The sequence below is a fragment of the Boeremia exigua genome (assembly GCF_020726555.1).
Source record: "Boeremia exigua strain MPI-SDFR-AT-0100 chromosome Unknown C7974scaffold_11, whole genome shotgun sequence".
In the NCBI taxonomy this organism is placed as follows: domain Eukaryota; kingdom Fungi; phylum Ascomycota; class Dothideomycetes; order Pleosporales; family Didymellaceae; genus Boeremia; species Boeremia exigua.
In genome coordinates this window covers 308,826-329,632 of record NW_025763528.1, presented here as the reverse complement: position 1 = coordinate 329,632, position 20,807 = coordinate 308,826, and the positions used below count along the sequence as shown (strand labels likewise).

Below are 20,807 nucleotides of genomic sequence, written 5' to 3'. Positions count from 1 at the left end.
CAATGATGCGTGGCTAAATATACGACCAGCTCCTCAAACTCCAGCCTGATAACAGTCTCGGAAATGGCCGGCCACCAGCCAACACCTTTGCGGCTAGGACGGCCAGCTCTCCACCCAAGAACCCTACTTGGCGAGTGCCCCATAGTCTGCATTCCACGGAAACGCTGCGCTTGGTTGGGCGAGACCGCTGACACGAAGCTCATCTTCGATCCTATCAATCAGGCCTCGTGGAGCGGTAGTGTGTCAGAACAACCATACTATAGACAAACCGCCGTTCCTGGACGTTGCATCAACACATTCAGGTGTGATAGGCTGCCGTCTCCTCATCGTCTTCGTCGCTGCTCTCTAATAAACCTGTTTCACTTGGAAGGATATCTGGGAACCACCCATAGTCTTTGAGGTTGACGGTGTAAATGTTCATGCTATCCTCGTCGACCTCCACGCCTTCAGCTCTCAAGGCATCAGCCTGACGGCTTGCGGCGCCTGGTCCTCTTGGGTGCTGTCAGACAAAGATCTCAAAGAAGGTTACACAAAAGGAGTGGCTTAGACAAAGACGGGAAACTGACCTGGGGCTGATGCCGCCTTTAGAGTTGATCACGCGCTGCCAGGGCACGTTGCCACTGTGGAAGGCTGGGCTTTCCTTTTCTGGGTCTGTTGATGGCGGAGGCAGATGCTTGAGACAAACGCCGACTTGTCTTTGACGTCACGTATTAGCAGCAGAATAGCTGATGTGTCGTTGTGATACCGTGTCTTACCTCGGGCACTGCGCTACAACATGTCAGTGATCCATCGATCCATGCATGCGGGACGCTCACGTTTCCCAACCAGCCTTGCAATGTGCGCGTAAGTCGTCACTCTACCAGAAGGTATCTCCTGTATCGCTTCACAGACTGCTGTATGCCATAGCCACGCTTCCTCCGAGCGCGCGCCTGGTGCCATAATCTTGACTCTGACTGCGTCTGCTGAGAACCTGAAGACGTTGGTGGCGCCACAGGGTGAGATATCTGAGCTAAAAACAACCTTTCTGACCCTCTATTGTTGTTATCGTGGAAAGAGCACACCGTGAGTCGGTAGAAGATGATGCATCGCTCGGTGCAAGTGGCACCGCGTTCACGCGTCCGCACGTGACAAGCATCATGCCAAGACCAGTAGTTCTCGGAGCTTTCGCGCCGCAATGAGAACAAGCAGCTTCGACGCGCATAACTCACCACAGAATGTCTCTCGCTGATTATTTAGCGAAGAACTATCTCACAGCAGACTCGGAGAAGAAATCTAAGAAGCGCAAAAGAAAGGATAAGAATAGTGGCCTCACAATAAACGACGATGACAATCTTGGCTGGAAGAATGAGGCCGACGAAGACGATGAGGATGCGCCCATGATCAGTACGTTTCACTGAAACAAGATCCATGCTCTTTTCGTACTAACATATATCTCAGTGGGAGGTGCAGGCCTCAAGAAATCCAAGAAGAAGTCCAAAGGAGCCAGCGCCGCATCATGGGCCACAGTGGGAGTCGCAGCACCTTCGCACGCAGCTCAACTCGCCGCCGATCAAGCCGCCGCCGATGCGATTATAGAGTCAACCGCTGCCGATCGTAAACAAGCTGCGGACGCCGAAGACGAAGCGCCTGAAATGGTGGATGCAGAAGGGGTTTTGAGACTGGAGTCTGGCGCAAGAGCTGGTCTACAAACAGCAGCTCAGGTAGCCGCAGATATGAAGGAACGACAAGATGCAGAGCAGCGGAAAGCAGAGCAGGCTACAAAAGAGCTGGGTGCTGCAGCACAAGAGACCATCTACAGAGATGCAAGCGGTCGCATTATCAACGTTGCGATGAAACGTGCAGAAGCACGGAAAAAGGCAGAAGAAGAAGAACGCAAGAAGATAGAGAAAGAGAGAGAGGCTCGAGGCGACGTACAGAATGCTGCGGCAGCAAAGAGGAAACAGTTACTTCAAGATGCAAAGACAATGACCGTTGCACGGTACGCCGACGATGCAGAACTCAACGATGAGATGAAGGAGCGAGGGCACTGGAATGACCCCGCAGCTGGATTCTTGCGCAAGAAGAAGGCTGGGCGCAGTGTCACAGGTAAGCCGCTATACACAGGCGCTTTTCAACCAAACCGATACGGTATCCGTCCTGGCCATCGATGGGACGGCGTGGACAGAGGCAATGGCTTTGAGAGCGAATGGTTCAAGTCGAGGAACCGTAAAGCCAACATCGAAAAGCTTGAGTACCAGTGGCAGCAGGATGAGTAAGCATGTTAATGAGACCACATCGATGATTGTCTTCGCATCGCATTGCAGGCATGGCGCAGCTTTCAGGACGCGATTTAACCTGTGCAATCAATCACGCGCTTGTGTCTGTTAGTCTACGCTGATGCAGTCTCGCGGCGCACAGCCACCACATCGACAGTGGAGGCTGAGTGGTACCCCCACCTTCCATGCCAGGCAGAACAACAGTATGCCCAAACAATCTCTCAGTTACTCAGGATGGATGCTATGAGTTCGTGTTTGTATTTCGGGGGTCATCCATACCAGCCATTTCACGATGCCACAAAAGAAATCCGTTTACTTCATCTCCATGGCAAGCAAAAGAACCAAGTGGCAGGAAGAATGAGGTGCAGCCTCAGTCTCGCATCTTAGAACGTGCTGAGCCGTTTGAAGCGCTTTCGTATGAATGGGGCGCGGCCACTAACCAACAAATCATTTTGCTGGATGGACGACCGTTTGCAGTCATCAGCAACCCCCACGTTGCTCTAACGCATCTGCGCAGAGAGAGCGAAACCAGGTGTCTGTGGGTTGATGCGCTTTGTATCAATCAAGCCGACCACCATGAACGTAGTAGCCAGGTTGCTCACATGCAGCACATATACCGGCTAGCCAAGACATCGTTTTTCTTGGTAATACATGGCCAGGGTGTGATGCAGTCACGGACTTGATGGTTGCTGGAGGGGGTGACGAAGCTCTGCATTAGGATCCGTCGTTAGAGCCACATATCACCAGCCACGGAATGAACGCCAGCTCTGCCGAGTTGGAAAATCACATCATCGCCTTTTTTGCTTCCCCTTGGTGGTTCCGAGTGTGGACAGTGCAGGAGTATTGTCTTGCCTCAAACGTTGTTCTTCAATACTGCAGCCGCAGTATAAACACTGATCTACTCAGCAAATGGTACGCGAATTACATTCATCACTTTTCAACCTGCTGTCGTAAATTCCAGGCGTCTTTCAATACACCAATGGAAAATATGCAGAATTTAGAGAGAGTAGCCGAAAGCTTACGGCGGCTGGAATCGCTCTTGCGACAGCGTCTTATTCGCAAGGGTGCCACCTTTGTGAATATCATGACGCACTTTAGATTCCGTCAATGCCTAGATCCACGAGATAAGATCTATGGGCTGCTGGGTCTCATGGAGCCGGCAGTCCGGGATTCCATACAGCCCGATTACATCCGGCCGCCGAAGGGTCTATATCTTGATGTGGTACTGGCGTCTATCAAGAGTACCAAGTCTCTTGACATCCTCAGCTGCAAGCATGGCACCAAGACGCTGGACTTGCAACTTCCGAGTTTTGTGCCAGATTGGACGGCTCACGTAAGTGACACGATGCACCAAGCGCCGTATGAACGACTGCACTACGCACTTCCTCGATATCACGCGAGCAACCACAACCTCCCAGATTTGCAACGCACAAGCCCAGACCAAGTCATAATCTCGGGTTTGCGTGTGGACCGAATTAGGTCAATTGCAGATTGGGGACAGACCTGGAAGACGCGACTAAGTTCTTGGCGAGAGCTTGCATGCGAAACGCCATATGTCTGCCCATATCCGGACGGCGCAACTGCTTTCTGGCTGTCAATGTGCGGTGGAATCTTCCCCAATAACGACTTGGATAATTTCGATGTGCGGCCCGCGAATGATCGTGATGTTCGGTCCTTCTGGCTTTGGGAAGACTACATCAACTCTGAACTTCTCACACAGCCTGCCGACCGTGCTTCGGATTTCCAATCGTCGTTCTATATAGTCTTCGCAATGCGAGAATTCGCCATTACAGAGAAGGGCTACATCGGGTGGGTGCCGTTAGGAAGCGTAGAAGGAGACAGTATCGTACTGCTGAGTGGAGGCAAAGTTCCTTACGTTCTACGACCTATCGAGCCGAATGCGGCGACTAGAAACGAAACGGACCTTGGTACTACAAACGAGGGCGCGGCGTTTCAAATATTCAAATTCATTGGGGATGCATACATCCAAGGGGTAATGCAGGGCGAATGCTACGATCTGAGCAAGCTCGAACAATTTCGTCTAGTCTAAGTTAGGAGGTTAGAATCGTACTTGCCCAGCGAATTCACTTAGGAACATATAAAGGACATCAGACATGCACGCCCTTGCCTGTTTCGGTTATTTGAACGCCGGATCAAGATCGTTAATGTTTCCCAGTCTTGGCCCTGCACAAAGTGTCAGGGTGAGAATCTGGGGTAGCCAGGTCCCGAATCTTCCTCCAACGGGACAATTATCCGATCACCACTATATATCTCTGACCCGCCAAGTACTGAACGTCGAATCCAACCTTGCGACACGTCTTGGTCACAACTAATCTGTAATTACAGGATAGTTCGACAAGACATTTCAATTAAATGGACTACGCCTTTCAGTGCGATCCGCCGTCAGCACAAGCAATGTTCATTGCGAAAGCGCGCGGTTCTCCAACTCCACCATACAGCGAGTCAGAGTCCAAACGCCGCAGAGCATACATAATGATCCTGGATTCGCCAGATGTGATGCTGTACACGGATCACTTCTTTGTGTTTTGAATAATCCACCATGAAGCTCTCTACGACTCTACTCTTTTTCGTCTCTGCTTTGGTCTCAGCAGCACCCACACCCACCATCGAGGAGGGCGCTGCAAAGGTACTAGCAAAGAGAGCAAGTGTCACTGATGTCGCCAACATCGGCTTTGCCACGCAGAATGGAGGGTATGTGTACCATCACAGTTTCTAAGAGATCAAGCACTGACCTCCGGACAGCACCAAGGGCGGTGCTGGTGGCCCAACTACCACCGTAAGCACACTGCCTCAGCTATCAGCTGCAGCGGGTGCTGCTGGCGCTCGCATCATCGTTGTGCAAGGCGCCATCAGTGGTGCTGCGAAGGTCCAAGTCACAAGCGACAAGACCATCGTTGGAAAGGCTGGAAGCTGTATGTTCATATCCACAGATATCCGTTCTGGTTATATCAGCTGACACCCCTAGCTCTCACTGGTATCGGTCTCACGATTCTCGCCCAGAAGAACGTAATCATCAGGAACCTGAAGATCGCCAAAGTCCTCGCAGCATACGGGGATGCTATTACCATCAACGAGTCGAAGAACGTTTGGGTCGACCACTGCGACCTCTCCGGCGATGAGACAGTCGGCAAGGACACCTACGACGGCCTGGTCGATCTGTCACACGCAGCAGACTTCGTCACCATCTCGCACACTTACTTCCACAACCACGTAAGTTTCTCTCTTTCGTCGCCTAGGCTTTATTCCCACGTGACCTACCTCCGTTACGCCTACTAACATGAGACCACAGTCCAAGGGCACCCTAGTCGGCCACTCCGACAAGAACGCCGCCGAAGACACCGGTTTCCTGCGCGTAACCTACGCCAACAACCACTTCTACAAGATCGCCTCCCGCGGCCCGCTGCTGCGCTTCGGCACCGCGCACATCTTCAACAACTACTACAACGAGCAGGACACAGGCGTCAACACCCGCATGGGCGCCCAGGCCTTGGTCCAGAGCACCGTGTTCGAGAACAGCGGCAAGAAGATGGTGTACACGGAGAGCAGCTCCAGCGATGGCTCGGCAGTGGTCATCGATACCATCTTTGGTGGGCAGAGCGCCAACACGGCGCCCAAGGGAACGTTGACTGCGAGCTCGTTTACCTATCCGTACACGCTGCTGGGCAGCGCCAACGTGAAGGCGTCGGTGGTGGCTAATGCTGGACAGAAGCTTGCATTCTAAGCAGCATAAGCCATCCGTCTGTGATGATGCCTGTCTCTCGAGAATTCTTTGTACATACTTCTCTGAAACCTACTTCTTTACACTGCTCAACATCCGCTGGTCTACATCGTGATGTCTTAAGCTTACATCCAAAAGTGACTAGCTGCAGCACATTAGCATGTTCTATCGGACATCACTACGGCGTCACCACGCGCCCCTCGTCCCAGATCGCACTCCACCCCCGCACATCAAGCAGCACCCACACCCGTGGCATCACATAACTAACCCCGACCCTCGTCGTCCGCTCCCCCTTGTACCGACTCACCATCCACACCCAACAGCGCCCGTCCGCATCAAACTCCTCCTCGCCCGGCACGCCCTCCGCGTCCAGCGCATCCAAACACGCCCTATCAACCAGAAGACACGCAAACATCCTCGGCCCGCCGTCGCTGCGGGGGAAATGCTGCTGCGTCCACGCGGCAAACTCTCTGCTGGGGTCAGCAGATACATATAGTCGCGAGAGGGGCTGTACTTCTTGATCACCGCCGCGCTCGCCCCGTCCCACGCGGGATCCTGCTGCACCGCCCAGTCGACACGCGGATAGAGGTCCTCGGCATCGTGGGCGCGCAGGTTCGCCCGCGTCTGCGTGTCCAGGCGGCGCAGGAAGCGGGTCCAGGAGGGGTCGTCGCCGTAGGTGCAGCGGTAGACCACGAAGCCCCATTTCAGGGCTGGGTTGGCGCGGAGGTGGGCTTTGATTTCGTCGAAGTGGGGGGACATTTGGGGAGAGGCTGGGTTTCGGGAGGTGGTTTTGGGTAAGAGGCAATGTGGGTAGATGGAAGGAAGTGTATAGCGCGGGGCAGTTCTGGTGCCAAGATCAGGTTGAGAATAGAGCAGAGTGCTGACGAGGTGGACTGAGTGTTGAGCGCGGTGGTAGCATGGGTATACGTACTGCACCAAGGCACCGACCAGACGCTTGGCAGAACGCAGAATCAGGCAGTAATCAGCGACGTTTTATGGGATCTCTCTTTTGAACGTAATGTGGGAGTGGTTGTGGTTCTACGGCTCAACTGCAATCGGAATGGCTTGTATCCTACGAAGCTGCCTAGTGGCTGGTCGGACGTGTCTGGGTGTAGTATCAGTGTGCATCTACAGAAGAACCTAAGGTCACAAATGGCGACCGTATATGCTCCAGACTCAGGAGCCGGATTGGACCAGAACGGCGGTCATCAGTGGACTTTTATGATTGTTGACTTGGGTGAGCACCAACCTGCCACTAGTCATTTCTCTTCCCAGGTGTAACGTGGAGATGCTTCCTCCAGCTTCGGTCTCGTTTACCAAGACTGGCCAGGGTTGAATAAGTCAGTTGGCTTGTTTGTATCACGTCAAATGAACCACAGGTTGGGGAGCCGATGCTGGTGCTAGTGATAATGCATACTATTGTCATAGACCCAGGAAGAGAAATCTGCAGTGTCCCGCCCCTGCTCCCAAACTCCATAATGCGCCGGTATGTGGTGGAATATAAACATGCCTCAAAAGAGGTGCGATCTTAGTTCCTGAGCGCGCGTAGTCGCTCGGTGAAGGCATCCTCTTCTTGCTCTGTAGGACCGACCTTTGTCTTGGGAGCCTCCTGGAGATCAGACTGCAGTTCTACACCGGCCTTGTCTGCCGCTTGCGCCATCATGCGGTCGACATCTTCCTGCGGTGTGCCAACAGCGGTCGCCGAGGAGGTGATGTCCTGGTAGAGCTCGGTTGCGGAGTCGACGTTTTCGAACTGCTTCTCGAAATCAACCATGACGGCGGCGATCTGGAATATTGTCAATAATGTCTTCCAACACTTCTGAGCAAGTTGCCGTACCCTCTCAGGACTCATGGACTTCATGGCTGTGTCCAAGCTGCGGTTGACCTTCATCATATTCCCGGTGATTTGTCGCATCGTAACGGCGGTCTGGACACGGCCAGCAACGGCGTCGACTCGCGAGGCTAGTTGGAGGAGGTTGAGCTTCTCGTTCTGCTTGCGTACGGCATTTTGGGCGTAGATGCGGGCAATGTCATTGTGGCCTTGCTTCATAGCCTGTGAAGGGTAAGGATGAGTCAGGATTTCTCTGCGTATGCACAGGTACTGCAGACCTTTTCCAGCTTTGCTTTCTCCTGCGCCTCCTCCTTTCCGGCCTTGAGCGACTGGCGGTTCAGCGACTTGGCTGTGAACTGTCGAGGTCAGCATCCATGCGCGGATGAGCGAGGAAGATGCGTTGGCGCACCTTCAGGTTGAACAGGGCGTTTTCGAGGCCGGACATGGTTACGGTGTTTTTCCGTGTATGCGGTTGTGGTGTAGTCAAATGCAGGCGTGCAAGTGATAGGCAGCAGGTGGATTGCGGCGGCTGATTGCCGGTCTTCGTGGGGTTGGCGCGCAACGTCACCGCCCCGCGCCGCAGCCTTGCAGAGAAAGCACGCTTGGCTGTTTGGCACGCGCATCCAATTGTACAAACATGTGGCACTTGAGGGACATGTTGCAGACAGCTGCACGGCGCAATGCAGTTAGAGAAGGCTGTGGCCATGTATTATTATGTTGGCTGACTTGCAGCTTTTTGAAAAGTCACGGCCCGCCGAAGCCGAACTGAATGTCCCTTGATGTGCCTGATCTATGTCCCAAATGCCGTCCGAAGACCTGTGTGGTCAACGCCCTAACGCCTCGCAGCATGTATCGTGTTATTCATTAAGGTGCCTCGCGCTACGACGGCGCCGAGTTGAACTTGTCAGTGGCTGAGCGGAACAGCTCTTCCTGCGCGCGGATGAGCTCCTCCTCGGTCATGCCGCTCTGCTCGATCTTGGTCTGCTTCTTCTCGCGGTTCTGCTGCTGGTCAGACAAACTCAAAATGGCGGACGCGCGGCGCGTACCTGCTGCTGCTTCTTGTAGTCCTGCGCAACGTCGAGAATTGCCGGCACGTACTCGCCAAAGTCCAGCTCCTCCAGCGCGGCCTTGACATGCTCACATGCTATTGTCTTCTTCGCGTCCTTCTCGGCGATCTCATTCGCCTCCGACGAGATGAGCGTAATAAACTCGACGCAGCATTCTATGAGCAGGTCCCGCGAGTCCTTTGCAAATGTCATGCCGGGTTCAGTCGCCAGGATGTCTTGCACAATCTTCTGCACGGTCGCTGGGCGCGTTAGTTGCCGGAATCGACACAACATGGACGCGTAACACACCCTTTGGCAACGACAGATCGTCGTTGCCGCCAAACTCGCGATCGGACATGGTGGGTGTTTGCGCAGTATTCGGTTGTCGCGAAAGCAGGGCGCCGCCTTGAGGAGCTCGGACTTTTATGTATACACGACGCGGCGCATGTCAGGAACAACGTTGCCCCTTCTCCGGGGCGCCACCAATCAGCGGTCCGCCTCACGTGTGCCGGTCGATGCCATCTACGATGCGTCTGATGGTGCGCCCTGGGGCATGGGCGCCGGACCTTGGTGCTGGGAATGAAGCTGGTCGCTCGTTTGGGGACGCAGTCTCGCGGCCGGGGCGCGAGGAAGCCACTCAGGCCCACGTCCATTCCTCCGCCAGCTCGCAGGGGCACATCAGCTGTCCTGAAACAGAACATCACATGAAAGTCAGTCGAGCGAGTCTGGCAGCGCAGTGACGGCGATTTCGCCCTGCGGCTGTTATCAGGCCAGGGTCCTGCTGCCGCCCGCGGCACATGCAGCTCATGCAGCTCGCCAACAGTGCATCGGTGTGGATCATTGCGTCTTTTCCTGTAACAACAGTTCCCGCAAGACGCACGGGGAGATTGGGCAATAGCTCACGGATACCACTTCATTCCACTTGGTACTCGTGAGGTTGGCTGTTGCCCACTTGGTCGACGACTGATACGGCTGAGTGGAGCCGCAACACTGCGGTGCTTGCAGCGATTGGCACGTTTCGCGATCCTGACCCAGGGTTGTCTCGCTCGCCGATCCACGACGCCGGCTCCTGTCCACTTTTTCGTCATCGTGCTGCGTCGCCTTGGCGCGAGCGAGCCCTCGAGCGTGCTTGGGTGGCAGCACGACGACCCTGCCGGCCGGTCGACTTGCTTGTCACCGAGCACAGACTGCGAGCGTCGCCAGATGACAGTAGTGGCGGTGAAATACTCGCCAGACACAGCTGCATGAGGCCAGAGCCAGGGTTGCGGCCGGTTGCGTGCTGCAGTCACGGATGCGTGCCAGGCAGTGGTGCACTGCGGCTCACGTTGTCGAGGTCATGATTTTGTGTTGAGTGAATGAGCGGCACTGCACTTGCCTATCTGGCGCGTTCACCGCGGCGTCTGCTATCTCACTGCTCATATCAGCATCAACGCAGCGCGAGCAGGTCGCACAGCCTGGCCTGCCAGTCATTGTTCAGTGACCGCGCCGCCGATAACATACAATCAATCCACCGCGCCCGTCTCCCGCGGTGTGTAATTCCCAACGGCTCCCGAGATTCCGCCCTGCGCATGAAGTTAGCTTTTAGCACTGCTAGCCTGTCAGGTCCCTCTTGTCGCTTGTCGCTGGCCCACGTACCGAGTCCCAAGGTACCCAGTCCGCAGTACCGCGCTGTTCACCGCCGCCGCCGCGCTGTCTGGAAGAACTCGGGTGTCTTTCTTCGCGCGACGCTCGTGCAGGCCCGATAGAAGCCTTAGCAGAGTTTTCTCATTTCATTGCAGCGGCTAACGCTGTTTTAGCGCAGCGAGCCAGGTTCCAATTGATTATCATTACATATGACTTCACGCCCGCAACACATGGACCTGGTCACCTCGTCTCCCGCGACTTCAAGCGTACGTACTGCCAGCACAGCATCCACCGCCAGCACATCGCGAGCCAGTCTCCGGGCAACAACCACCACCATTCCGTCCAGCGCTGCTGCCGTCGATGCTCGTCCAGCTCGACCTGGACTAGTATCCCGCGCTTCTGAGATCTCTCCCACCAAGGCCTCGCGACCCCGCCGTCACCTGTCAACAAAGTCCTCGAGTGCCGTGCCCACCCTCTCCGCCCTCAACGCCAGCAACAACGAGAAGTCTGCACCCACCACCACCGCCACCAAACCCGCCGCCCGCCCGCCGCCCAAGTTTGGCAAGATGACCGCGTCCAACACTGGCGCTCCGTCAGCTGCAGCCGACCTGCTGCGACAGGCAATGGGAAACCAGAGGTAAGCCATCTTTGCGTTCCTTGTGCAATTTGTTGCGTGCCGCCGCCGCCTGCAAAGTCCGCAAAACGCCAGTAGCGGCCAGCGCTTAGCTCAGCACCCAGCGGCGACCCAGTAGCGCAGCTGCTGAAAGCCCATGACCGCGTTACCCAACCTTTGGTCAGCTTTTTCGCCGCTGCACGCTTCCTGCTGAGCAGCTTCATCATCTCCCGCGACCTCGCACCTGTTGCTGCACGCCCGCAATAGTGCCCGCACCGCAGCAATAATGCCGGCCCACAACGCCCTACTGACACCGCACAGAGCCGCGGCCCACGATGACGATGGCCACGACCAGATCGGCTCCACCAGCTCGACTCCACCTGGCGCCTCAACACCGCGCCCCGACCCTACTGATAAGCGACTGCCGGGTATTTTGCACAGCTACTTTGGCCAGGTTCGTGATTCCTTACTGCCCCAGAGCAAATCATCGCTGTCAAAGCCTTCCAACCCCGCACCTGCTTCTTCAGACGCCACTGCAACGGAACCTAAAGAGAAGGAAGATATAGAAAAGGCCACCCCTCTTCAGACAATGCTGCCAAGCCCCGCCCCCAGTGCTTCTTCTCGCACCCCCTCAGCTTCGCAGTTGAACGGTGAAACAGAGAAGCTAACAGTAGGCGACTTTTCGTCGCCGCAGAATCAGGCTACCCCTCCTCAAACACCCCGCACCCGCTCACAAGAAGGCAAGCCCCCGACATCAAGCTTGTCACGCACCTCGCTTGCGTCGAATAACTCGAGAGAGTCGAAAGTATCGAACAAATCGGACAAGGAGGCAGCTGTTGTTGGGCCACCAAAAGGCAAGCTCGCTGTCACCATCACAGAGGGCCGAGACCTGAGGCGAAGCACTGATCCCTATTGCGTTATCCAGTTCCAATGGGCAGAGTACATTTCTGATGGACCGAAGCATGATGAAACCAAGGGCCCTCGTGGCCCCATGCAGATGAGGAGGACCGAAAGTGAGATGCAGAGGCCAATGGCCATCCCAATGAAGAGTCGTCAGAGCAGCAACAGCGGACACAGCTCGGATGCTAGAGATGACATGCAAGAAGAGACTAACAACCCTACCTGGGAGCATGAGGCTGAATTGTACGTTTATCGTCAAACTGCATCAATGCACACACTGACATGACGTAGCGATGTTGTTGGTGACCACGCCGAGGTTGACATTTCTGTCTACGACCGAGCGAACGGCGAGGCCTTCCTTGGCCACGTCCGATTCTGCCCCAACTTGATCGAGTATGACCAGCCTTTTGATGGCTGGTTTGCTCTTGAGCCCCGTGAGGGCGAAAGTGCCAGGGTAACGGGCGAGATCCACCTCAAGCTCGACTTCCACAAGATCGAGAAGAAGTCGTACGGTCCCGAAGATTTTGAGATTTTGAAGCTCATCGGCAAGGGCACATTCGGTCAGGTGTTCCAGGTCCGCAAGCGTGACACCAAGCGAATCTACGCCATGAAGGTGCTGTCCAAGAAGGTCATTGTGCAGAAGAAGGAGGTAGCACACACGCTAGGCGAGCGCAACATCCTTGTCAGGACTGCGATGGCAGATTCATCTTTTATCGTGGGGCTGAAGTTCTCTTTCCAGACACCGTCTGACCTTTACCTGGTCACTGACTACATGTCCGGAGGCGAGCTGTTCTGGCATCTCCAGAGGGAGGGTCGCTTCCAAGAGGCTCGTGCAAAGTTCTACATCGCCGAGCTTATCCTGGCTCTGCAGCATCTGCACGACCACAACATTGTTTACCGCGATCTGAAGCCAGAAAACATCCTGCTCGATGCCAATGGCCACATTGCACTTTGCGACTTCGGACTCTCCAAGGCTAACCTTACTGAGAACGCAACTACGAACACATTCTGCGGTACGACAGAGTACTTGGCGCCTGAGGTACTACTGGACGAGCATGGTTACACTAAGATGGTCGATTTTTGGTCTCTCGGTGTGCTAGTGTTCGAGATGTGCTGCGGCTGGAGTCCTTTCTACGCGGAAGATACCCAGCAGATGTACAAGAACATCGCTTTCGGAAAGGTCAGGTTTCCCAGGGACGCTTTGAGCACCGAAGGCCGGAACTTTGTCAAGGGTCTTCTGAACAGGAACCCTAAGCACAGGCTCGGCGCTACCCGAGATGCTCTGGAACTGAAGGAACACCCTTTCTTTGCTGACATCGACTGGGATGCTCTGTCGAAGAAGAACGTTGTGCCACCCTTCAAGCCGAAGCTCAAGGGTGAGCTTGACGTTTCCAACTTTGACCCCGAGTTCACGAACGCTCTCAATGGCAACGGTTCCTTGAACGCTCGCGCCGCTGCATTGGCATCTGGTGTCAACCCAGCCTCGACACCGCTCTCACCAACAATGCAGGCCAACTTCGCCGGCTTCACATTCACCGGCGAAAGTACCATGGAGCAGCAATTTGGCGGCAGCAGAACTCACAATGATCACGACCGAATGGAAGAGGACGAGAAGGACGACATCAACTGGGATAAGCCTGCGGGACGCGGAGATAGAATGTCTGGCGTCATCCCCAGTAACAACGAGCACGATATCTTCAACCATGGTCAGATGGACGTCTAGATGAATGTCCCCATCCGAAGGCTGGTCCCGGCAAAAGTCTTTCAGCAGGTCTGCTATGAGCTCACGAACCGTCTCTCGGTGGCCTGGATGCACCATTGACCTCGTTCGTATTCGTTTTGGATACCCGCATCTACCTGGCCACGCAGGCTCTAAATTGCGCTCAAGGCCCACCGCACATTTTTTCGTTTTGCACGTAGGCTTTTGCCACACGTTTATCACCATTTAATCAGCGAACGCATGAACGACATCGACTGCTACTTGAGGCATTCGTTACGTGCGGCCAATGAGATCGACCTTGGAATCTACTTATCACCTACGAAATCCGGACCTTCGTCTTACAAATCGGAAGACTACACGACCGAGTACGCCTCAGAGGCACAGCCTTGCCTGGAATGCCGGATATGGAACTTCATTTCTCAGGTTGCTTTCATTGCATTGCGTGGGGTGCTTTCGCGCTGCATTGTGTTTGTTTGAGTGATTAGTCACTTTTCGCCGGCGTATGGTTTGTTGTGCATCCTGCATGTTTTTATCCCGCGCTTCGAGCATGTTTGAGTTTGAGTCATTCGCATCGTCTTCAAATGTCAATGAGTGGGCTGGATAGGGTCAAATAAGGCTGGCACTCTGTACATAAGGACTGCACAAATATGATTACTGGAACTTCCGGTAACGTAATGGAACAATTTTCAATCACTCTTCGCCTTGCGCAATGTCAACATCCGACTTCGGCTACAAGGGTATGCTACTATAGGCATGGTCGACTTTGAGGTGGTGAATCGACATCGACCTCGGCAAACCTCTGGAGCTGCTCGAGCTTGGAACCGTGATATTGCCGCCCCGCTCACACCTCAAACTCCCCGAGCGTTACGTACCTAAGCTCCATACTTTCAACGTACAGTCGCAGTACCTCATCATCATCCCTCAAATCACACAAAATGAGCGACAAGGCCGGTCCCGGTGTTGGCTTCGAGTTCCCCAGCTACGAGGTTTCGTGGCTCAAGCGTGATCTGCTGCTTTTTGCAGCAAGCATCGGTGCTACTTATCCTGATGAGCTGCAATTCCTTTATGTGCGCCACTCCTCCAATTTGATTGCGGCACTCATACAGTTTGCTCCGCAAGCAACTCAACATCGATCATACTGACTATTCTACTAGGAATTGCACCCTCAATTCGCTGCATTCCCCACATACCCAATCATCCTGCCCTTCAAGCACACGGACCAGGAAGTAATTGACTTTTACGCTCGCTCAAACTCCGAGCCTATTGATGGTGTACCCAAGTTCGACACAAAGCATGTCCTTGATGGTGAGCGTAAGCTGGAGTTCATCAAGCCCATTCCCGTAACCAGCGAGGGCCGCAAGTTCGAGATCAGGAGCAAAGTGCTTGGTGTCTACGACAAGGGCAAGCCCGGCACAGTCATCGAGACAGAGCAGCGACTGGTAGACGCTGAGAGTGGCGAGACATACACCAGGGCTGTCGGCAGTGGCTTCTACGTCGGTCAGGGAGGATGGGGAGGACCCAAGGGTAAGTTTTCGTGCCTTACACAGTTGAACCGAAACTAACATTGCGACCAGGCCCCAAAGTCCCCAACTTCCCGCCTCCCGAGCGCGCGCCCGATGCAACCCGCATCGTCCAGACCACCATGGAGACCGCACACATCTACCGCCTCAACGGCGACTACAACCCTCTACACGCCGATCCTGAGCCTGGTAAGAAGATGGGCTTCGGCGGCCCCATCATCCACGGCCTGTTCAGCTGGAACTCGTCTGCACATGCCATTCTCCAGGCTTTCGGTGCAAGCAAGCCAGAGAACATCAAGGAATTCCAGGCCCGTTTTGCAGCTCCGGTGAAGCCGGCAGACAAGCTGATCATCGAGATGTGGAGGACTGGTGAGAAGCTTGACGCTGGCTTCGAGGAGATCAGGTTCATTGTGCGTGTTGAGGGTGGAAAGACGGTGCTGACGAATGGAAGGGCGGTTGTGAAGGTTGAGGGACAGATCAAGGCTAAGTTGTAGATGATTGAGAGCTCATCTTTTTGGGCGGCGATTCGAGCGTCGGGCCGGCGAGGGCTGGTGCTGGTGCTGGTGCTGGTGCTCTGCCTTGTTCCACCACCTCTTTGAATCGGTAGTGATTTCTGACGGCAGAAACCTCAACCCCAGGTATTTGATGAGGAAGAAAACTGTAGAGCGATCTGTTGGTAGAAAGCTCGGGATTTGCAGCAATAATTCCGTTGCGCAGGTCTCGCGTTGTGAAGTCCCCTTGTAAACCTTTTACAACAGCTAGACCCTTCTCTATCAAAATTGTGTGTCTGTTTCTTTTCGTCGCCTTCGTCTTCTTTGGTGGAGGCTGGTCACTCTTCTATTTTTAACTATCAGTCTCATTACAACAAAAATTTTAAACATGTTGTATACTGTGGTGATGATAATCTCGTCCAGAGATTGCTGCAGAGCAGCTGGTACTGGCACTACTGGGTGCACGATGCTCTTGTCGAGTGAGACACTGGCCCAGCGCTCAAACGCAAACTCGTCGTCTTGCGGAAACTGGGGCAAGTCGTCCATAGTATTGTGCATAGTATCAGTCTACAATTACAAAAATCTCCTTCTCATCCAAGATCAGACGCACGGAAGGCACTCACGCTCCAGGAAAGCACCACTTAACAACGGGAAAGCACATCACGAACACAACAGTAAAGCACGCACTCGCGCAGCTTCAATTCCATTTTCATTACTCCAGTGTTGGTTTCTCCTTTTCGCCTTTTCGCACTCGCGCAGCTTTGATTCCATTGCTCCAGTGTTGGTTTCTCCTTTTCGCCTTTTCGCACTCGCGCAGCTTTGATTCCATTGCTCCAGTGTTGGTCTCTCCTCTTCGCCTTTTCGCACTCGCGCAGCTTTGATTCCATTGCTCCAGTGCTGGTCTTCGGTCATCGACTTGGTTTCTCCTCCTCACCACCACCGCCGCCAGTCTGTCCTCCACTTCGCGTATCGATCGACTCGAAATACTGGCAGCAGCACATAGGCATGGAAGTTTGCTGCGAGCAACAGGGCAGAGGAAACAGTGGACTAGCGTGAAAAGCAGCCTTTTGAATATGCTATCCGCTAATCAAGTCCAGCCTTTGATGGACAGTGTCCAATCTGGTTAACATGCTGAGCAACGGCAGTCTTCCCAACCTTGGAACATGCTGGCAGCTGATAGGATGTGCAGCAGCTTTACAATTCTTCTAAGCCTACGACACGTCTTTGTCACACCTTTGAGCATATAAAGCGGTTGTAAGTACTGCTACTATGTTTATGTATACTGACACAAGATCAGCCTGAGTTATCAATACAAGGTCAAAGAGCCGAACTACGTGCACATTTGTGCTACGGTCGAAGATCTCGGCCTGGTAGACAATCACGTCACTCTGCGCACGTCTATTGAACAAACGGTGCCTAGGCTGATCGCAAACGCAAGACGCAAACGCGCTACTGTCACCTGTTGCCACTGTCACCGCTCTCCCACTGACTTATACCTCTCTAGTGCTTCTACACCACACCATCAACACAAGTTACCTCTTCTGCCTTTTTAAGCAGCAAGCCCACGTTCGAAGTTCAACGACTACACAATGGGAAACAAGCGACAACGCGACAAACTTAAGAAGAAGGCGGCCGAGGGCGATGCCAATGCAAGAGCAGCGCTTGACCGCCAAAGCGAGAGGAACAATGAAAGGCTTCGAGACTATTACAGAAAAGATCAGCCTCATCCACAGTCGCCGCCTCGTCAGTCTCATCCACAGTCGCCGCCTCGTCAGCCTCACCCACAGTCGCCGCCTCGTCAGCCTCACCCACAGTCGCCGCCTCAGTCTCGTGGTCTTTCTTCATCCCATGGTGTTGCTTCACCCAATCGTCCTGCAGCAGTATCTCAGCAACAATCTGGTTACTACAACCCTTTCTGGGGAACGTCAGCCGACAGCAATCGCTATCATGACAACAATCCACATGCCGGCCCAGCGTACAGCAGACAGCCTACGATGCCACTGCAGCAGCAGTCTCACGCTCCCCATGTCGGCCCAGCGAAGGAGGTTGCTGAAGCCGTGACAAGCCCCATGGCAGCAAACACTATTGCCAACAAGCGCGTGGCGGCTATAGTAGAAGAGGAGCCAGTTGATATAGATCCCACGCGCATGGCACAGATCTTAGGCGCGCGCAGCAATCCCTGGTCGAGAGTACTGCGCGACAAAGAGACTCACAGCATCACGCTAGATTTTGAAGCTGATGACTGTTTCACAGGCATCCATCCCCCAAACAAAAAGTCGCCTAAGAAAATACTCATCATGCAGTCACGATATTCTAACTATAATGCTTTCCAGTCAGTGCAGCAGCTCATACGGCAGTCCTTTGCCCTCGCTATTCGAAAGATGCACGCAACTCCAGAAATCTCATACACCCGCCTTATCATCTTCCACGTAAATACATGGCGTAAGTAAAGGCAGTATACCAGCTAAACTCCTGCTAATAACTATAGCATCTAGGAATCCATTACCACACTGTCCCACTCACAATGCAGGCAGGAACTGGGTGCCCTTTATCGAGCGGATCAAGACTATGCCGCAAGGCTCTGCAGTGGATTATATGATCCGTGGATGGGATGGCACTACTACAGTCTATTCCGGCCTTGAGCATTTCGTTAGGACGTTTGGCGCTGGATACTCCAACATCTACAACTACCAGTTTGACTTTGTAGTCTTCCAGCACCGCGAGTCTACTCGCATTCCACTTCAGCAGTTGTTCGGGTATGTTATTTTACCTCCGTAGATAGAAGACAACCTTGAATGCTAACTGCTGTGTAGCACATACTGGAATCCACCAGCTATTGGAACAAAGCAGCATGTCATCGAAACAATTATGCGCGTGCGCATCCATCCCCCTTTCACACACCAGCAATACATGGCCACTCTAGCGTGGTACCATATGTTTTATCGTGACCCTCTTCGAAGGCAGCAAAATTCAACTCTCGCGTTGATGTACGTCTGGACCGAGATAGACAACGCAAAGCGCAATGGCAACCAAGCTCTCTGGAACAGGGAGCGTCATACTTTTGTTTAACAGTGGTGGTCTTCCACGCACCGCCTGATTGGGTTTCAGAGCGATTTCCGCTTGATCACGTGCGACAGCTTCCACGGTGCCACCTAGCTTCATGCCTCGGAAACTGAAACGCTCAAAACAAAGGCCAACGCCAATTACGCCCGGCAAGCACGGCACTAGCGACGACTCCGCTCCTGCCTAAGGAAGCAAGGGACGATGCTCTCTTGGTTTCAATTGAGTCTGCGCTGAACCAAGGGGCTTGTCTATCCGTTGCCGCGAACTACCAGCTATTCAAGTCTATTCAACCCCCTCACGAACATGAGATAACAACCACGACTCCTTCCTCGATATCCCACTAGAATAGGCGCATTCCGCACCTCTCAAGTGCCTTGCAAGATGTTGTTCGCACTACCATCCTCACTTGCGGCCCTAACGTACCTCCTCTCCACATCCACAACACACGCATACAAGCCGCTCTCAGACAGCTTCCTTAAAGCCATCCCTTCGCCCGGCGACCTTTTCGACCACGACAAAGGCCCCCTCCTTGCGCCAATCCTCATCCCTCGTGTACCCGGCACGTCCGGCCAGACCACCACCCAGCAGCACTTTGTCTCGTACTTCCAGCGCGAGCTTCCGAAATGGGATATATCATGGCAGAACAGCACTGGAACAACACCCACTTCGGGCGGCAAACAGCTGCCCTTTCAGAACTTGATAATCAAGCGCGAGCCGCCCTGGGTGAAGCCGGGGCAGGCCAATTTGCTGACGCTGGTGGCGCATTACGATAGCAAGATCAGTCCGAAGGGGTTCATCGGTGCGACGGACTCGGCGGCCCCGTGCGCGATGCTGATGTGGGTTGCGAAAGTCGTGGATGGCTATGTGCAGCGCATGTACGATGAGATGCAGGCGCTGCAAGAAGGCGGGACGGTGGAGATGGATATGGGGATCCAGATCCTCTTGCTAGACGGGGAGGAGGCATTCCAGTCATGGACAGATACAGACTCGTTATACGGCGCTCGGTACGTCTGCCCAGCTCTCAACTGAGACATCGAAGGCTAATTCACGCAACAGGAGTCTCGCAGCCGAATGGGCCGGCGCGCGCAACCCGCCCCTCTCAAAGTTCTACCAATACCGCACGCCCCTCTCGCAAATAAGCCTGTTCATGCTCCTCGACCTCCTGGGCTCCGCGTCCCCGACCGTCCCCTCATACTTCCCCACCACCCACTGGGCCTACAAGCACCTCGCGACCATGGAAACGCGCCTGCGCGACCTCAAGCTCCTCGAGTCCAGCCCCAACGCGCCCTTCCTGCCCGACGTCAACATGACCATGTCGTTCGGCGGCATCAGCGACGACCACCTGCCGTTCGTGCACCGCGGCGTCGAGATCCTGCACGTGATTCCCAGTCCGTTCCCGCGCGTCTGGCACACGATGGAGGATGATGGCGCGCATTTGGATGCACCGACGGTGCGGGACTGGGCGAAGATTGTCGCGGGGTTTGTGCTGGAGTGGCTGGATATGATGGAGGTTTGGGACGGGGATGAGGCGGGTGCTAAGGGCGGGAGGGCGGTGTTGGGCAATTGAGTTTGAATGCGAGATATTGGATACGTCGAATTTTATGGCTTTTTGACCAATCTTCTAGTTGTTACTCGGTCGCGTGTTGCTTGGAAGCCTCTGCGTGTCGGTTCACGCGTCCATGGCGAATGCGACATGCTATTGGTATCTGGCAGCGCCTGAGTAATGTGAGTCCACACGTTCTCTGGTCCATGTACTCTTGATTTCGAAAGCGAGCATGGCCTTGACTCCACAGCTCCTATCACGGTCAATCCCTGTGGTTGTTATCAAGTCGCATCGCTGATAATCAGTAGCATGAGACAATGAGGCTAAAAGTCTACGCAAATTCTTGAACAGATTTCGCCATAGAGTCGTAGGATCGCAGACCAAAGAGAAAGCCGCTAGCGAGCTGTGTGTTCTCTCGAATTGAGATGAAATCAGTCTGCACATGTGGCGTCAGGCTGTAGCC

General features: G+C 54.2%; 13 protein-coding genes across 13 annotated transcripts; 9 read left to right on the top strand and 4 right to left on the bottom strand.

Moving 5' to 3' along the window:
* Positions 1-298: 298 nt before the first annotated feature.
* On the bottom strand, positions 299-939 carry C7974DRAFT_416504 (6-O-methylguanine DNA methyltransferase; the record flags this gene model as incomplete). The annotated part of the gene is made up of 4 exons (XM_046143993.1): positions 299-491; positions 567-695; positions 756-768; positions 816-939. 4 exons carry the CDS (start codon positions 937-939, stop codon positions 299-301), a joined length of 459 nt encoding a protein of 152 aa, XP_045993164.1.
* A 275-nt stretch (positions 940-1,214) lies between these two features.
* On the top strand, positions 1,215-2,255 carry C7974DRAFT_318331 (Pre-mRNA-splicing factor of RES complex-domain-containing protein; the record flags this gene model as incomplete). Its single annotated transcript, XM_046138650.1, has 2 exons — positions 1,215-1,383; positions 1,438-2,255. The coding sequence occupies 2 exons, from the start codon at positions 1,215-1,217 to the stop codon at positions 2,253-2,255; spliced, it is 987 nt and encodes a 328-aa protein (XP_045993163.1).
* A 93-nt stretch (positions 2,256-2,348) lies between these two features.
* Positions 2,349-3,051, top strand: C7974DRAFT_43624 (heterokaryon incompatibility protein-domain-containing protein). The gene has a single exon (XM_046145116.1). The coding sequence runs from the start codon at positions 2,441-2,443 to the stop codon at positions 2,936-2,938; it is 498 nt and encodes a 165-aa protein (XP_045993162.1). The 5' UTR covers positions 2,349-2,440; the 3' UTR covers positions 2,939-3,051.
* C7974DRAFT_43540 (uncharacterized protein) lies at positions 2,633-4,560 on the top strand. Its single transcript, XM_046145058.1, has one exon. It carries the CDS (start codon positions 3,010-3,012, stop codon positions 4,303-4,305), a length of 1,296 nt encoding a protein of 431 aa, XP_045993161.1. The 5' UTR covers positions 2,633-3,009; the 3' UTR covers positions 4,306-4,560.
* C7974DRAFT_465627 (pectate lyase-like protein) lies at positions 4,347-6,048 on the top strand. Its single transcript, XM_046146301.1, has 4 exons — positions 4,347-4,967; positions 5,019-5,188; positions 5,242-5,486; positions 5,566-6,048. Exons 1-4 carry the CDS (start codon positions 4,816-4,818, stop codon positions 5,995-5,997), a joined length of 999 nt encoding a protein of 332 aa, XP_045993160.1. The 5' UTR covers positions 4,347-4,815; the 3' UTR covers positions 5,998-6,048.
* A 124-nt stretch (positions 6,049-6,172) lies between these two features.
* On the bottom strand, positions 6,173-6,753 carry C7974DRAFT_416501 (uncharacterized protein; the record flags this gene model as incomplete). The annotated part of the gene is made up of 2 exons (XM_046143992.1): positions 6,173-6,464; positions 6,509-6,753. The coding sequence occupies 2 exons, from the start codon at positions 6,751-6,753 to the stop codon at positions 6,173-6,175; spliced, it is 537 nt and encodes a 178-aa protein (XP_045993159.1).
* A 769-nt stretch (positions 6,754-7,522) lies between these two features.
* C7974DRAFT_416500 (Snf7 family) lies at positions 7,523-8,270 on the bottom strand (the record flags this gene model as incomplete). The annotated part of the gene is made up of 4 exons (XM_046143991.1): positions 7,523-7,780; positions 7,832-8,047; positions 8,104-8,181; positions 8,235-8,270. 4 exons carry the CDS (start codon positions 8,268-8,270, stop codon positions 7,523-7,525), a joined length of 588 nt encoding a protein of 195 aa, XP_045993158.1.
* A 434-nt stretch (positions 8,271-8,704) lies between these two features.
* C7974DRAFT_319020 (histone-fold-containing protein) lies at positions 8,705-9,229 on the bottom strand (the record flags this gene model as incomplete). The annotated part of the gene is made up of 3 exons (XM_046138686.1): positions 8,705-8,824; positions 8,872-9,131; positions 9,181-9,229. 3 exons carry the CDS (start codon positions 9,227-9,229, stop codon positions 8,705-8,707), a joined length of 429 nt encoding a protein of 142 aa, XP_045993157.1.
* A 1,234-nt stretch (positions 9,230-10,463) lies between these two features.
* Positions 10,464-11,822, top strand: C7974DRAFT_43479 (uncharacterized protein). Its single transcript, XM_046145012.1, has 3 exons — positions 10,464-11,131; positions 11,233-11,565; positions 11,808-11,822. The coding sequence occupies exons 1-2, from the start codon at positions 10,704-10,706 to the stop codon at positions 11,372-11,374; spliced, it is 570 nt and encodes a 189-aa protein (XP_045993156.1). The 5' UTR covers positions 10,464-10,703; the 3' UTR covers positions 11,375-11,565; positions 11,808-11,822.
* Positions 11,265-13,849, top strand: C7974DRAFT_43444 (kinase-like domain-containing protein). Its single transcript, XM_046144990.1, has 2 exons — positions 11,265-12,250; positions 12,299-13,849. Exons 1-2 carry the CDS (start codon positions 11,394-11,396, stop codon positions 13,728-13,730), a joined length of 2,289 nt encoding a protein of 762 aa, XP_045993155.1. The 5' UTR covers positions 11,265-11,393; the 3' UTR covers positions 13,731-13,849.
* Positions 13,850-14,307: 458 nt separating this feature from the next.
* C7974DRAFT_43391 (HotDog domain-containing protein) lies at positions 14,308-15,881 on the top strand. The gene is made up of 3 exons (XM_046144953.1): positions 14,308-14,794; positions 14,882-15,251; positions 15,302-15,881. Exons 1-3 carry the CDS (start codon positions 14,663-14,665, stop codon positions 15,739-15,741), a joined length of 942 nt encoding a protein of 313 aa, XP_045993154.1. The 5' UTR covers positions 14,308-14,662; the 3' UTR covers positions 15,742-15,881.
* Positions 15,882-17,327: 1,446 nt separating this feature from the next.
* C7974DRAFT_442015 (uncharacterized protein) lies at positions 17,328-18,995 on the top strand (the record flags this gene model as incomplete). Its single annotated transcript, XM_046145389.1, has 3 exons — positions 17,328-18,180; positions 18,227-18,494; positions 18,552-18,995. 3 exons carry the CDS (start codon positions 17,328-17,330, stop codon positions 18,805-18,807), a joined length of 1,377 nt encoding a protein of 458 aa, XP_045993153.1. The 3' UTR covers positions 18,808-18,995.
* Positions 18,910-20,368, top strand: C7974DRAFT_427351 (peptidase family M28-domain-containing protein; the record flags this gene model as incomplete). The annotated part of the gene is made up of 2 exons (XM_046144561.1): positions 18,910-19,805; positions 19,858-20,368. Exons 1-2 carry the CDS (start codon positions 19,183-19,185, stop codon positions 20,366-20,368), a joined length of 1,134 nt encoding a protein of 377 aa, XP_045993152.1. The 5' UTR covers positions 18,910-19,182.
* Between the last annotated feature and the right edge of the window lie 439 nt (positions 20,369-20,807).

Coding starts and splice junctions, on each gene's coding strand:
- C7974DRAFT_43624 (XM_046145116.1), top strand. CDS start 2,441: ATGCCAGGCAGAACAACAGTATGCCCAAACAATCTCTCAGTTACTCAG.
- C7974DRAFT_43540 (XM_046145058.1), top strand. CDS start 3,010: ATGAACGCCAGCTCTGCCGAGTTGGAAAATCACATCATCGCCTTTTTT.
- C7974DRAFT_465627 (XM_046146301.1), top strand. CDS start 4,816: ATGAAGCTCTCTACGACTCTACTCTTTTTCGTCTCTGCTTTGGTCTCA. Junction 4,968..5,018: donor TTTGCCACGCAGAATGGAGG/GTATGTGTACCA, acceptor ACCTCCGGACAG/CACCAAGGGCGGTGCTGGTG. Junction 5,189..5,241: donor CGTTGGAAAGGCTGGAAGCT/GTATGTTCATAT, acceptor TGACACCCCTAG/CTCTCACTGGTATCGGTCTC.
- C7974DRAFT_43479 (XM_046145012.1), top strand. CDS start 10,704: ATGACTTCACGCCCGCAACACATGGACCTGGTCACCTCGTCTCCCGCG. Junction 11,132..11,232: donor CAGGCAATGGGAAACCAGAG/GTAAGCCATCTT, acceptor CTCAGCACCCAG/CGGCGACCCAGTAGCGCAGC.
- C7974DRAFT_43444 (XM_046144990.1), top strand. CDS start 11,394: ATGCCGGCCCACAACGCCCTACTGACACCGCACAGAGCCGCGGCCCAC. Junction 12,251..12,298: donor TGGGAGCATGAGGCTGAATT/GTACGTTTATCG, acceptor GACATGACGTAG/CGATGTTGTTGGTGACCACG.
- C7974DRAFT_43391 (XM_046144953.1), top strand. CDS start 14,663: ATGAGCGACAAGGCCGGTCCCGGTGTTGGCTTCGAGTTCCCCAGCTAC. Junction 14,795..14,881: donor ATGAGCTGCAATTCCTTTAT/GTGCGCCACTCC, acceptor CTATTCTACTAG/GAATTGCACCCTCAATTCGC. Junction 15,252..15,301: donor AGGATGGGGAGGACCCAAGG/GTAAGTTTTCGT, acceptor CATTGCGACCAG/GCCCCAAAGTCCCCAACTTC.